Source organism: Mercurialis annua, linkage group LG5, assembly GCF_937616625.2.
Source record: "Mercurialis annua linkage group LG5, ddMerAnnu1.2, whole genome shotgun sequence".
NCBI lineage: Eukaryota > Viridiplantae > Streptophyta > Magnoliopsida > Malpighiales > Euphorbiaceae > Mercurialis > Mercurialis annua.
Genome location: NC_065574.1, coordinates 7,958,179 through 7,971,968, shown reverse-complemented (window position 1 = coordinate 7,971,968; position 13,790 = coordinate 7,958,179). Strand labels below are relative to the sequence as shown.

At 34.8% G+C, this 13,790-nt stretch overlaps 2 protein-coding genes across 2 annotated transcripts; both read left to right on the top strand.

Annotated features, from left to right (window-relative positions):
- Positions 1-757: 757 nt before the first annotated feature.
- On the top strand, positions 758-1,747 carry LOC130015517 (uncharacterized). The gene is made up of 4 exons (XM_056105837.1): positions 758-863; positions 953-1,060; positions 1,138-1,529; positions 1,741-1,747. The coding sequence occupies exons 1-4, from the start codon at positions 861-863 to the stop codon at positions 1,745-1,747; spliced, it is 510 nt and encodes a 169-aa protein (XP_055961812.1). The 5' UTR covers positions 758-860.
- A 340-nt stretch (positions 1,748-2,087) lies between these two features.
- Positions 2,088-5,919, top strand: LOC130015516 (receptor-like protein 9a). Its single transcript, XM_056105836.1, has 5 exons — positions 2,088-2,097; positions 3,060-3,344; positions 3,433-3,588; positions 3,659-3,733; positions 3,814-5,919. The coding sequence occupies exons 1-5, from the start codon at positions 2,088-2,090 to the stop codon at positions 5,916-5,918; spliced, it is 2,631 nt and encodes an 876-aa protein (XP_055961811.1). The 3' UTR covers position 5,919.
- The last annotated feature ends 7,871 nt before the right edge of the window (positions 5,920-13,790 follow it).

Sequence of the window (13,790 nt, the reverse complement as noted above, 5' to 3'; positions counted from 1 at the left end):
TATGGAATGATGGCTAGACGATTTAGAAATTTCAAGTATCAGTGTCACTTACACTATAAGACGTTCCCTACTCGTGAAGAAGCTGAAAAACATCCACCCAAGGATGTAAAAATTAACGATTGGAAGAACCTATGTGAACATTTTGATGAACATGCACACTTTAAGGTAATGTTTCAATTTTATATACAATTGTCTAATATCGTTTGCTAAAAATGAGTACTTTATTATCTAATTAGTTGGTAGTATGTTTCCAATTATATCTAAATTAGCTTCACATATTGTGTTCTGAACGAAAATACGAGGTTTGTTCAAAGGATTTCAATATTAAATGATTTTTAGCCTTTTCATGATTTATTTTAACTCTGAATAAGCTTAAACTCGAGGTTAGACTTGAAACACTTCGAGTTTAAAGCCTCTCCACGAAAATGAGCTTATACAGAAATGAAAATCTCGAGGAATGAATGATCTCGTAGAGTATTTTTTCCTTCCTCGAGTTAGTTCATATCTGAGAAGCTTAAACTCGATGAAAGGCTTGAAACTCTTCGAGTTTTATGCCTTACCTCGAGTTCAGATGTCTACATAATTAACATAACTCGAGAAAATGCTTGTACTTCGCCGAGTATTTGGCATGTTTACGAGTTATGCTTCTGAGATACGAATATCTCTACTATTTTGGTTAAAATAGTTTATATCTAATTATATAAAACTTTTATTATTGATAATATGATATGTACCTTTAAAACCTTTATGTGTTGGCTTTATTATAATAGGCTCGAAGCACTGTAAACATTAATAATCGCAAGAAAGTGACCTTTTCTCACACTTCGGGATCAAAGTCTTATTGCCAACGTTTGTATGAAATGGTAAATATGAGTTTATATGTAATCTGTTTTTGATTTCGTATTTAAATTCTTTATCATTTAGTTTTTAATCAATTGTATGAACGTTATAGGAAACATCTGAAGTCATTGATGAAGAGCCACCTGAAATGAGGCTCTACAGTCAAGCACACCGTAAAAAAGACGGCTCATGGATTGACCCAGAAGCTGGAGATAAATACGTAAGTTCTTTTTTTATATATATAGTTATCTAAACACAATTTTATAAAGTGTTATTAAAGCATATTTAATTAATTAGGAACAAATGGAAGCTATTCGCTCAAAAGCACTCGAGGAAGGCGTTGCAATTGATGGGAGGAAAATTCTACAAAAGGTTTTGGATATACCGAAGTCTGGTTATGCTCGTGGACTCGGATATGGAGTCAAACGGATAACAGCTAAAGAATCAGAGTTTGAAGCTCGTTTACAAGCAGAGAAGTTTGAGACTGAAAAGCAAGTTAAAGAACTAAATGACCAAATTCAAAATCAACAGGTGAAAATTGATAACATTTCTCAATCATATAGCAAACTCAAGCATCTTGTTCAACAAATGTTGAATGCAAAAGATGATGAGGAAATATCTATTGATGGCGACGAAACATGTATCGATGGCTGTGAAAAATCTCTTGATGACGAACCATCTAATGATTGGTATGTGACGGCTTACTTAAATATATTTTTTAATTCTTTACGCTTTTAAATTTTTTCTATAATTTGAAAATTATTCACTTAATTATGTCAGTTTGAAAATAAAAGTGTATATAATAAACGTATTTTTTTTTTGCAGATTGGAATTGAATGAAAGAAGATGGACGTCTCCTATATCAAAAGTTAGGCCTAATTTAGTTTCTTTTCTTTATAGCAAATAGTTTACATGTTTCATACGATCGGTTATTTCAGTGTTATTAAAGACTTAATCATTGATAATTTTATGTAATATTTGAATTGATTTTGTTTTTTATTCATTGATTTTAGCAACAAATTACCGTATTCAATTATTTTGGTATCGATAAAAATGGAAATAATAGCTTGTTGTGACAAATTAATTTTGTTACAGCTACCTAATAATAATGACAATTAATTTCGTCACGTAATGATAAATTTCTTCTTGTGATAAATTAAATTTGTCACCGTTAACAACTTATAATGACAATTAATTTCGTCATGTTATAATATATTATTTGTTGTGATAAATTATATTTGTCACCGATGACAAACTGTAATGACAATTAAGTTCGTCACATTATGATAACTTACTTGTTGTGATAAATTTTTTTTGTCACAGCTAACTAATTATAATGACAATTAATTTCGTCACGTTATGATAACTTACTTGTTGTGATAAATTAAATTTGTCACCGTTGACAAATTATAATGACAATTAATTTCGTCACGTTATGATAAATTACTTATTTTGATAAATTAAATTTGTCACCGTCGACAAATTATAATGACAATTAATTTTGTCACATTATCATTATATTACGTGTTGTGATAAATTAAATTTATCACAACTAACCAATTATTATGACAATTAATTTCGTCACGTTAAGTTAAATTACTTCTTATGATAAATTAAATTTATCACAACTACCTAATTATAATGACAATTAATCTCGTCACATTATGTTAAATTACTTGTTGTGATAAATTACATGTATCACAATTAATTAATTATTATGACAATCAATTTCGTCACTTTATGATTGATTACTTGTGATAAATATTTTTTTGTCACTTCACAATCTTTTTGTCACTAATAACTCGGCGTATGTGGTGACAAATGTATATTAATTGTGATAAATATGGTTTTATCACCATATAATCTTTTTGTCACTAATAACTCGGTGTATGTAGTGACAAATTTATATGAATTGTGATAAATATTTTTTTGTCATGTTATTAGCGTTTTGTCACTAGAAGTCGATGTATATTACGACAAATTTTGACAACATTGGATTACTTGTGATATACATTTTCGTCACAATAAATATGAATGTGACAAAACAATTTTATCACAATAGAAAATTTATGGTGACAAACTATAAAATTGACTTATTGTGACTTGTTTGTTGTGACCAACAAAATTCGTCACAAAGTAGTCACAATAACGTTGTTGTGACAAATTTTGGGCTTAACATGATAAATTTTATTCGTCACAAGAAGCCAAATTTTTTGTAGTGTTGCTAGAGATTAGAGAAAATATTCTGAACTCAGGTTGTGAGATTCAAGACAATCTTGATTCTTGGGTTAATGATAGCAGCAATTGCTGTGCTTGGGATAGAATTACATGCAATGCCACTTCCAACCATGTCACTGCAATTTCACTCAATTACACAACTGGCTATCCGTTAAATTTTACAGGAATAGTTTGTACTCTGAATCTATCTCTGTTTCATCCTTTTCAAGAACTCGTCACCCTTGATTTATCTCATAATCGCTTTTATGCCTGGTCGCGTAATGGAGGTACGTGCATATCTTTAGTTTATATGTTATCTAATATGGATTTAACCTGGTAATAGTACCATTAATTTAGCATGTTTTGAATATGCAGGTTTTGAAAGATTGTCAAGTTTGAAGAAGCTGCAGGTCCTTGATCTTTCTTCTAATCTGTTTAATGGCAGTATCTTATCATCTGTCAGCAAGCTTATATCAATTAAAACTTTGATTCTTGGACGCAACAGTTTGACTGACTCTTTGATTAGTAATGGTACGTATATGTGCTTCTTGTACTGGCAATTTTTCTGAAATTTTGATATCTAATCCAGCCTTTTGTTCAGAATTAGGCAGCTTGGAAAATTTGGAAGTGTTGGATTTGAGTTATAATCAATTCAATCAAACTTCATCACTTGAAGGTAATTACTAAAATCATATTAACTAGCTGCTTATAAAATATATAATGAGTTTATGTTGATGGAATTAATTTTTACTGCAGGATTGTGCGGATTGAGAAGCCTCCGTGAGTTGGGACTGAGCTATAACAACTTTTTTGGCCATCTTCCTCCCTGCCTCGGAAATCTTACGAACCTCCAAGTTCTTGATCTGTCATTCAATCAGTTCAGTGGGAGCATCCAACATGTTGTCTCTAGCCTGACATTCCTCAAGTACTTGTTTCTTTCTGGTAACCAATTTGAAGGCTTATTTTCTTTTAGTTCTTTGGCCAACCACACATTACTTGAAATTTTCGAGCTTTCGTCAGGAAGTACAATGTTAGAATTGGAAACAGAAACTCCTCTTTGGTCTCCAACATTTCAACTCAAAGTAATCGACTTGCCTAGTGCCAACCTTAATGTTCAAACTAGAACGTTTCCTAGCTTTCTTCGCTACCAGCATGACTTACAGTTCATTGACCTCTCTCATAATAGGCTAGTAGGATCATTTCCTAGTTGGATCTTGCAGAATAACTCTAAGCTGAAAGTCTTGAATTTGATGAACAACTCATTCACTGGAAATTTTGAGCTGCCTGAGGTCAAACATGGTTTGAGCTATTTGGAAATTTCAAGCAACAACATCATAGGCCAGCTGCCTGAAGAAATTGGTATTGTCCTTGTAAACCTAATTCATATGAACTTGTCAAAGAATAATTTTGAAGGTAATATTCCTTCATCTGTTGGTGCGATGGAAGTACTGCTTGTTCTGGATTTGTCAAATAATAATCTCTCAGGAATAGTTCCAGCAAGTTTGTTTTCCAAACTTACCAGTCTACACTCACTTGTTTTATCAAACAACTCTTTTCAGGGCGATATTTTTCCAAAGATTGTGAACATGCCATCCTTAATTGTGTTAGATATGAAAAACAACAATTTCACAGGGAATTCAGATCCACACCTTTTATACTTACCCTCTCTAGTTATTCTTGACATATCCAAGAACAAGATAGCAGGTACAATTTATGTTCAACTATGTAACCTGGGAAGTCTTGAACTTTTAGACCTGTCACAAAATATGTTTTCCGGATCTCTGCCTTCTTGCTTTAATGCGTCAACGTTGCGATATCTTTTCCTGCAAAAGAACACTCTAAGTGGCCCGATACCACATATTCTATCTAGAATTTCCAATTTGGTAACACTCGACTTGAGGGATAACAACTTTTCAGGAACAATCCCGTCTTGGATCAGTCATTTTTCTGGGCTGCGCGTGTTGCTATTAGGATGGAATGCCTTACAAGGCCACATTCCGCGTCAGCTGTGTCCATTAAGAAGTTTGAATATCCTGGATCTTTCACACAACTCACTTTATGGTTCAATACCTTCATGTCTCAACAATATATCATTTGGGATGACGGAGGAAGATGAATTTTCGTCTTCACCTGTAAGTATGGCATACGCTTCCCCTAAAAACTATTATGCTTTCTTCAGTGCCAGTCTCGACTTGCAACCTCCTGGCATACCGACTTGGGAATTTTCAGAGGAAGTAGTGGTAGAATTTGGTATGAAGTACAGATCTAACCCCTACAAGGGTGACATCCTCAACTTTGTAATAGGGATAGATTTATCAGACAACAAGCTAACCGGTGAGATTCCTTCAGAAATTGGGGAACTCCCCGGCACCAAAGCCTTGAATCTATCTTACAATTACTTGACAGGATCAATACCAGTCACTTTTTCGAACCTGAAGAATATAGAGAGCCTGGATCTTCGAAACAACAATTTGAGCGGCGAAATCCCCAATGAACTAGTTGAGTTGAACTTCTTAGGAACCTTTGATGTTTCATACAACAATTTATCTGGTAAGATTCTGGACAAGGGTCAATTTGGAACATTCGACGAGAACAGTTACAGAGGCAATCCTGGACTCTGCGGAGATTTGATTCACAGGAGCTGTAACATTGAAGCAGAACCACCACAAGCATCAATAGAAGAAGATGACGATGAAGGTGGTATTGACATGGTTTGGTTCTATTGGAGTTTCTTTGCTGCCTATGTCACAATATTGCTCGGGATATTTGCAATTCTTTACATTAACAGGCATTGGCGCAACTTATGGTTTTACTATGTTGATGTATGTTCTATTCGAGTTTTTGGAACTGTATTCTACTGATTCTGATCATTCTTTAGCATCTTCACTTTTTTTCTTTATCAAAATTAAACATGAAGGATTCTAAATGTTTCTCATGTTAGGTATTTCTTTTTAATTTTTTTTACAAATTAATTTCTATTTTTAGTATTTATTCTTCTTAATTATTAGTCATATGTGATTTGTATACATTTAATTGAATTAAAACTACAGCTACAGAAAACGAGAACTTAATCAAGAATCTTTCCATTTCCCAAAATAATAAAAAAAAAACCTTATTGATATGAAACCATCCAAAGTTTATTACTATAAACTAGTTGAAGACTTTGACTTTTTCTTTTTTCATAGTTAAGCCGAGTACATGAACTGATGAACAACTTTCAAAAGTTGATGTCTAGTAGGAAAATTGAGTCTCAGATTCATACACATATTTCCAAGTCTTCGTCCCAAGTCTTCATCCCAAGTCTTTTTTCCAAGTAATGCAGGGTCTTAATGCATCATGAAAACTTTATCAAGTCACTTTCCAATTCCCTACAAAATTATTTTCTAACATATTATATATTGTCCCAAATGATATATTGTTGAGGTATGAAGGTATTGAACCATAAAGCGAGTTGTGTGATAGATCCAGGATATTCAAACTTCTTAATTGACACAGCTGACGCGGTATGTGGCCTTGTAAGGCATTCCCTCTTAATAGCAGCACGCGCAGCGAAGAGAACTGACCGATCCAAGATGGAATAGTTCCTGAAAAATTGTTATCTCTCAACTCAAGTTGAGTATTACCAAACTGGAAAATGTGGATAGACTATGCGGTTGTAATACTCCAAAAGATTTAATTATCTAATTGGACCACGTGTCCAGTTTTGAATTGTCTGAGTGGCGATATCGGAAGGATTTCCGAGAAATTAAGATAAATAAAATTTTAAGTAGGTCGGTTTCGGGAAAGTAATTATGCGGAAATTAATGTTATATTTCAATTCTAAAGTTGGAATTGGAATTAAAAGGAAAAAGAGCAAGAAAAGCCACAAAATGAAGTTCAGGGACTAAAGTGGTAATTTAGTCACTATGTCTCAAAAATGGAAATTTATAAGTTTTGACGGGAAAATATTAATATTGAGATTCGTATTGTCTATCGAAAATAAATAATACGTATAAGTTATGATTAAAGAGTTAATTGATTTAGTTATGGACTAAATCGAACAAAAGAAAAGTTTAAAGGTTAAATTGTAACAAATAAAGAAAGAAGGGATCAAAATGGAATTTTTACCTCAATATATAAGATTTGGATTATGAATGAAATAATTAATCAGAAGAAAGAAAGTAGAAGAAGGCTCCAGAAAGTGAAAATCGCCGATCGATTTTGTTTCGCCGCCGTTTCTCCGTTCGGCGTCCGTTTCGGACGATTCTCGCGGAAATCTCTTCGCAATTGAATGATATACTGATCTTAAGCACCATATCAAGGTAAGATTTCGGTTTTTGGTGGTGAAAATGGTATTTTTTAGGATGTTTTGTTAAGAAATTACGTTTGAATCGATACGTCAAGAATCAAGTCGTTTTTCATCGTTTTTGTAAGGATTCTTGATAGATTTTGTGCATAAATGAAGTGGGTATGAATTGGTACAAGTATTAGGAGTTTTGGAGCTCCGGAAATGATCCAGGAATGCCGGAAAACGTCGCACACGTCGGTGCACGACGTGCTGCACTTCAGCACGACGTGCTGCACTTCAGCACGTCGTGCTAGTGCGCGACGTGCGCCATAAGGGTGCACGACGTGCACCACAGGGGTGCACGGCGTGAACCAGTGAAGGGCACGACGTGCCCTAACTCGACCCGGATCTCCGGGGAACTTCCGTGAGCGAAAAATGACATCTGATAGCTTGATTTGGGGGTGAAACTCGGTCAAATGTTTTGAAATAGATATAAGACATTATAGAAATGAACATTAACATGATGAATCATCAATACAAGTACATCGATTGAGTAAGAATCTGATTAAGAAGTTATCGAAATTGAGAAAAACGAATATGAAACGAAATGGTGATAACCCAAATCTATAACCTAGGGTCTTAGGTTTACGAGGTTCACGTTTATGTACTAAACGTGTATTTGACCTATATACGTATCAGACGTGTTAGCGAGCAGTGAGGGCATCAGACGTGGAGTAGCAAGAGCATATCATTTCATCGACAACGTCATAGATTGGATAGCGGTTTCTGTGAGTGGCACTTTACTTTTGAGTATTGTTATTTAAAAGTTATTATTTTTGTATATTATGAATAAACACATCGCATAGTATATGATTTGATATATATAGCTTATCGAATTGCTTTTATCGACTATCGTTTATCGTTATTATCGATTATTATATCGTTTATCGAATTATTATAGTTTTGAAACCAGTGTGTGATCCGAGGAAACATGTTACCTATTGGGCGTCAATAGGATTGTGTGATCACCGGTAAGTGTGTCAGTCTAGTGTGTCTAGATTGTTATCGTGTAATAGAATTATATCGAACATCGTTTATCATATCGTATCGTATCGTATCGAAGTTGGAATATATATATATATATATATATATATATATATATATATATATATATATATATATATATATATATATCGAAACGGATACGAGGTTTAACCCGGTCGAACTATCTCGGGACCTGTATCCAGTGGGTTTAACTCGGTTGAACTACCTCGGGACCCACACCTTAGGATTAAGAGACGGTAGTGGTTTAACTCGGTTGAATTATTTCGGGACCATACCCATCGGATCGATCGAATTGATTATTATCGCTATGAATCGTATACAAGTTAAAGATCGTATTGAGTATCATGATTACGGTTTCAATCGGATCTAATACTTGGATTATATTATAGCATGATATGTCTTATTTTAATTATTTATATTACTGATATGTTTCATCGTATGCGATGTTATGTTTTAACAATACTATTAGTAATGTGCTCACTCACTCAGTATTTTCCCAGATACTGACACCTCACTTTTGATGTCTTTCAGGTGTTTAGTGTCTGGACTTAACTAGAAGCCAGTTTTGGAATCCGGAAGTCAGATATGTATGTATAGTTCTCTGACTTCTGTGTTGCTGCAGTAGTGGTCCTGCGTCGACAGAGTCGTAGCCTAGACAGCAGTAGATTTTGGTTATATATATTACTTGTTGTTTTGTTTATACTTCTGTAGGCTACGTTTTTTATGTATATAGAACCACGAGGCCAGTTCGTACAGGGTACGGTAACGAGAGCCCGCGAGGTTAACAGAATAGTTAGTGTAAATACTTGTATATATACGATATTTATGTTTGCTTCTGTTGTGTTGATGTTATTTATTTATTATTCGCGGGAAAAAAATTGAAAAAATGATAGTGGTTTTAGGCTTGCTACGGGTTCCGGAGCTACCACTCCCGTTCCCTAACGCCGGTCTCAGCTCAATATTTTGGGTACTGACAACGGTATCGGGCCATTTAGACTGTTCTTTTGCAGAAAAAGAAATAGCAACGACGGCGAATTGAAGCAAGCTATTAGAAATATTAGTGGGAGTAATTAATTATAAATTGGTGAGAATGTGACAACCCCACATACTTATGAGAGTGTTTAAGTTCAACCATGACCTAATAACTAGAACTAGTTAATAGGTGGTTAAACCTTTACACTTATAAACTCATTTATATTTGTTCTCTTAAGTAATGTGGGATTATCTTTAACACTCCCCCTCAAGTGCAACCGGGACTGGACATCCGGTTGTCACTTGAAATTGACTCCCCCTGAAGCTGAAATTTTTGATTTAACAAGCAGCGGCAACACCGGACCGGGCCGCTGGAAATGAACATCTAGACGGACAACCGGAAAATTAAGAAATCGGGCCAGACCCACTAAAATTTTGATTTAATACGCAGCGGCAACACCGGACCGGGTCGCTGGGACTGGACATCCAGACGGACAACCGGCAAATTAAGAACCCGGGCCAGACCCGCTCTGATACCATACATGATAATTTCCTTCAATCAACACATTACTAACAAGAATCAGTGAGGGATTTTAACCTGGATGTAGAAAATAGGGACTGAAAATACTTTCTTCAGGTCTGAGTTCACGATGAACCTGATTCGCCATTGTTGCGAGCTTAAAGCTTTAGACAGAGTGAAAAATTATGCGGAAGAAACAGAGAGAATCAATTTCTGCTCTGATACCATGTTAGAAATACTGGTGGGAGTAATTAATTATAAATTGGTGAGAATGTGACAACCCCACATACTTATGAGAGTGTTTAGGTTCAAACATGACTTAATAACTAATACTAGTTAATAGGTGGTTGAAACTTTACACTTATAAACTCATTTATATTTGTTCTCCTAAGTAATGTGGGATTATCTTTAACACAAGCAGGCAGAGATCCGGAAAACATATTATGTGACAGGTCTAAAATTACAAGATTGATCAAGTTACATAGCTGAACTAGAATTATATCTGCCATCTTGTTCATGGATATGTCCAGAATAAGCAGTCTGGGTAAGTATAAAAGGTGTTCGTCTATATTTCCTATAAAATTGTTGTTTTTCATATCTAACAGTAATAAGGATGTCTTATTCACTATCTTTGGAAAAATATCCCCCTGAAAAAAGTTGTCTAATAAAACAAGTGAACTTAGACAGGTAGATCTGGAAAACAAACTAGTCGGAACCATCCCTGAGAGATTATTGTTAGATAAATCCAGAACTGACAGTACTTCCATCGCACCATTAACGGATGAAGGAATATTACCTTCAAAACTATTCTTTGACAAGTTCATATAACTTAGATTTACAAGGGCAATACCAATATCCCTTGGCAGCTTGCCTGTGATGTTGTTGCTCGAAATATCCAAATAGCTCAAACCATGTTTGAACTCGGGTAGCTCAAAATATTTGGTGAATGAGTTGTTCATCAAATTCAAGACTTCCAGCTTAGAGTTATTCTGCAAGATCCAACTGGGAAATGGTCCAACTAGCTTATTATGAGAGAGGTCAATGAACCGTAAGTCGTGCTGGTAGCGAAGAAAGCTAAGGAAAAGTTCTAGTTCGAACATTCAGGTTGAAACTAGGCAAGTCAATAACTTTGAGTTGAAATGTAGGAAACCAGAGAGGGGTTTCAGTTTCCAATTCTAACATTGTGCTTCCTGATGAAAGCTCAAAAATCTCAAGTAGCGTGTGGTTCGCCAAAGAACTAAAAGTAAATAAGCCTTCAAACTCATTACCAGAAAGAAATAAGTACTTGAGGGATGTCAATCTAGAGACAATATGTTGGATGTTCCCACTGAGCTGATTGAATGACAGATCAAGAACTTTGAGGTTCGTAAGATTTCCGAGGCAGGGATGAAGATTGCCAGAAAATAGATTATATTTCAGACCCAACTCGCGGAGCCTTCCCAATCCACACAATCCTAGCGTAGAAAACAAATTCCATGAACTTAAACTCATAATGCATTTTATAAGCAATTAGTTAAGCTGATTTTAGTAATTACATACCTTCCAGTGATGAAGTTTCATCGAGTTGATTATAACTCATATCCAACACTTCCAAATGTTTCAAATTGCCTAATTCTGAAACATGTATTAGACATGGAAATTCAGAAAGACTGCAAGTACAAGAAACACATAAACATACCATTATGAGGGAAAGATTCAGTCAAACTGTTTCTTCGTAGAATCAAAGTTTTAATTGATATAAGATTGCTGATATATGATAAGATATTATGATTAAACTGATTATAAGAAAGATCAAAGGCCTGCAGCTTCTTCAAACTTGATATTCTTTCAAAACCTGCATATTAATGGTATTAGTTAGAAGGCCAAACCCATACTAAAGCCCCTGTTCTATACGAGTTTTGTTCAGTAGGCCCTAATCTCGAAAAAGTTTTCTATCCGGTCCTTCTACTATTCTTTTTGCGATTTTGATGCCCTTATCTGGACGGAATGAAGAGATTGTATCTCACTTGCCGTTAGTGAGAGTGTAGAAAAAAATTGTCTCAACTTTTTGACTCTTTAATCCCCAAAATAATGTATAAAATACATATAAATTATAAGGACCTCTAACTATATTTTACCATCATCTTCCTCAATATCTCTTGATCTGTATCATCCATTTTTCCAAATTTACAATACATATTTAAAAGTTGTCTCCTAATAAACCCATAATTAAGAAATCCACATCTCTCACATTCATATACCCACCAATCGTCATATCAATTCTTAATGAAACATTAGGGATCTTTTTTCTCCTTTTTATTTTCTTCTTCTTCCTTTTGAAATTGTTGCCTGTAATTACAGCCCCATCAGCAAACACCACTTACACCAGCATCTGCCGTTCGTCGCACCAACACAACACTCTCTCGTGGTTGCAACACTGAAGTTTCGCTGGATGAACCAAATATTTGAAAAGACGTAGTAACATCATCTTCTCCCATTAATTCTTCAATAACTAATCATGTTGAATAAGAACAGAGCTTGTGAACAAAGAGCGGACATCTCAAAGAAATTATATAACAGATAAATGAATTACAATAAAGGAAGAGAATGAAATAACATCGAAGGTACAGAGGAAAGGGAAAATTATATACCACTTTGTTTGTGATTCTCACCTTCCAATCTTTCTGTTAGCACCCGTGCATCAATAGCGTAAATTAAAAAGTCATACTATAAAGATTGTTTGATGCAATTAATACAAGAGAAAATTAGAGTAGTCCAAGTGCGAACATCTCTATGGAGAATTTTATCAAACACATAGTGGGCATCATATATATTCTTGTTCAGCATGATTATTTTGTGGATGAAGAGAAAACCTTCCATGAAGAACATGGATATCATCTTTGGTATAATTAGGCCATAGATCAAGCTCAATAACACGGATACCTCTCTTGAGAGCATTAAAGATGGGAACGTCACTGGAATCGCACCGTCAGTGTATTTAGTGAAAGCATCCGTGACGTCGGGCGGTGGATCGGCCTTCGTGACTTTGAACACATACACCTATTGAACTGACTTCTGCCGTTAGCGAACTCCTCCGGCTACCGCGATTACGGACACGACGAGAAGGAAGCTGTAACAGCTGTTAGTCTAGCATTTTTTAACATTTGTTTTGATTTTTTTGCTCATAATTAAGGGAAAATTAAAAGAAAATGCTAAACAGAGAAATGTTTACAAAAATACTAAGTGTTTAAATTCTTTTCACCCCCTACCTTTTTTTTTACGTTTTATACCTTTGCATTCAAAATGCGCCATGTGTTGCATGTGTCTGTGCGCCAGACGCGTCAAACGCATCAGATCTCCAGATGCGTTAGCGCGTCAAACGCAAAAGGCACGACAACACGCCATTTTGTCAGCGGTAGGATCTCAATGCCTTCAAGAAACATTTCTGATACATCTCGGATACATTACATATACATGTCAGAAACAACTCAAATATATTCATTTTTAAATATATATTAATTTATTAGACGTGTTTGACATGTTTCATATTTCTATTTGTTAGATAAATATTTGATATATAATGTATACATGATAGATATATTTTTGATACGCGTCATCTCGTCAGCAACAATGCCTTAATGCCTTTGACATATATTTTCGATACTTTTCAGCTACATCTCCAAATCCATCCTTACCCTGACGCACCTTAAAAAAGTTGAGCCCATCAGTCCTCAAATTTCCTACAATTTATCCAATTAAAACTCAGAAACCCTTCAAAATAGTGTTGTATTTAGGCTTCAAGATACCAATTATGGACATTGTGATGGATCAGTTTGGACTTGGGACTAGCTAAACTGTATCAATTGAGGAAAAAGAAAGGTTAATATAATTTTTCTCATAGCCTTTTGGCCTGTTTTTTTTGACTTTGTT

Bases quoted from the DNA above. Each gene is read 5' to 3' on its own strand.
- LOC130015517 (XM_056105837.1), top strand. The intron at 1,061-1,137 runs GTAAGTTCTTTT...TTAATTAATTAG, and splicing joins CAGAAGCTGGAGATAAATAC to GAACAAATGGAAGCTATTCG.
- LOC130015516 (XM_056105836.1), top strand. The intron at 3,589-3,658 runs GTACGTATATGT...CCTTTTGTTCAG, and splicing joins TGACTCTTTGATTAGTAATG to AATTAGGCAGCTTGGAAAAT. The intron at 3,734-3,813 runs GTAATTACTAAA...TTTTTACTGCAG, and splicing joins TCAAACTTCATCACTTGAAG to GATTGTGCGGATTGAGAAGC.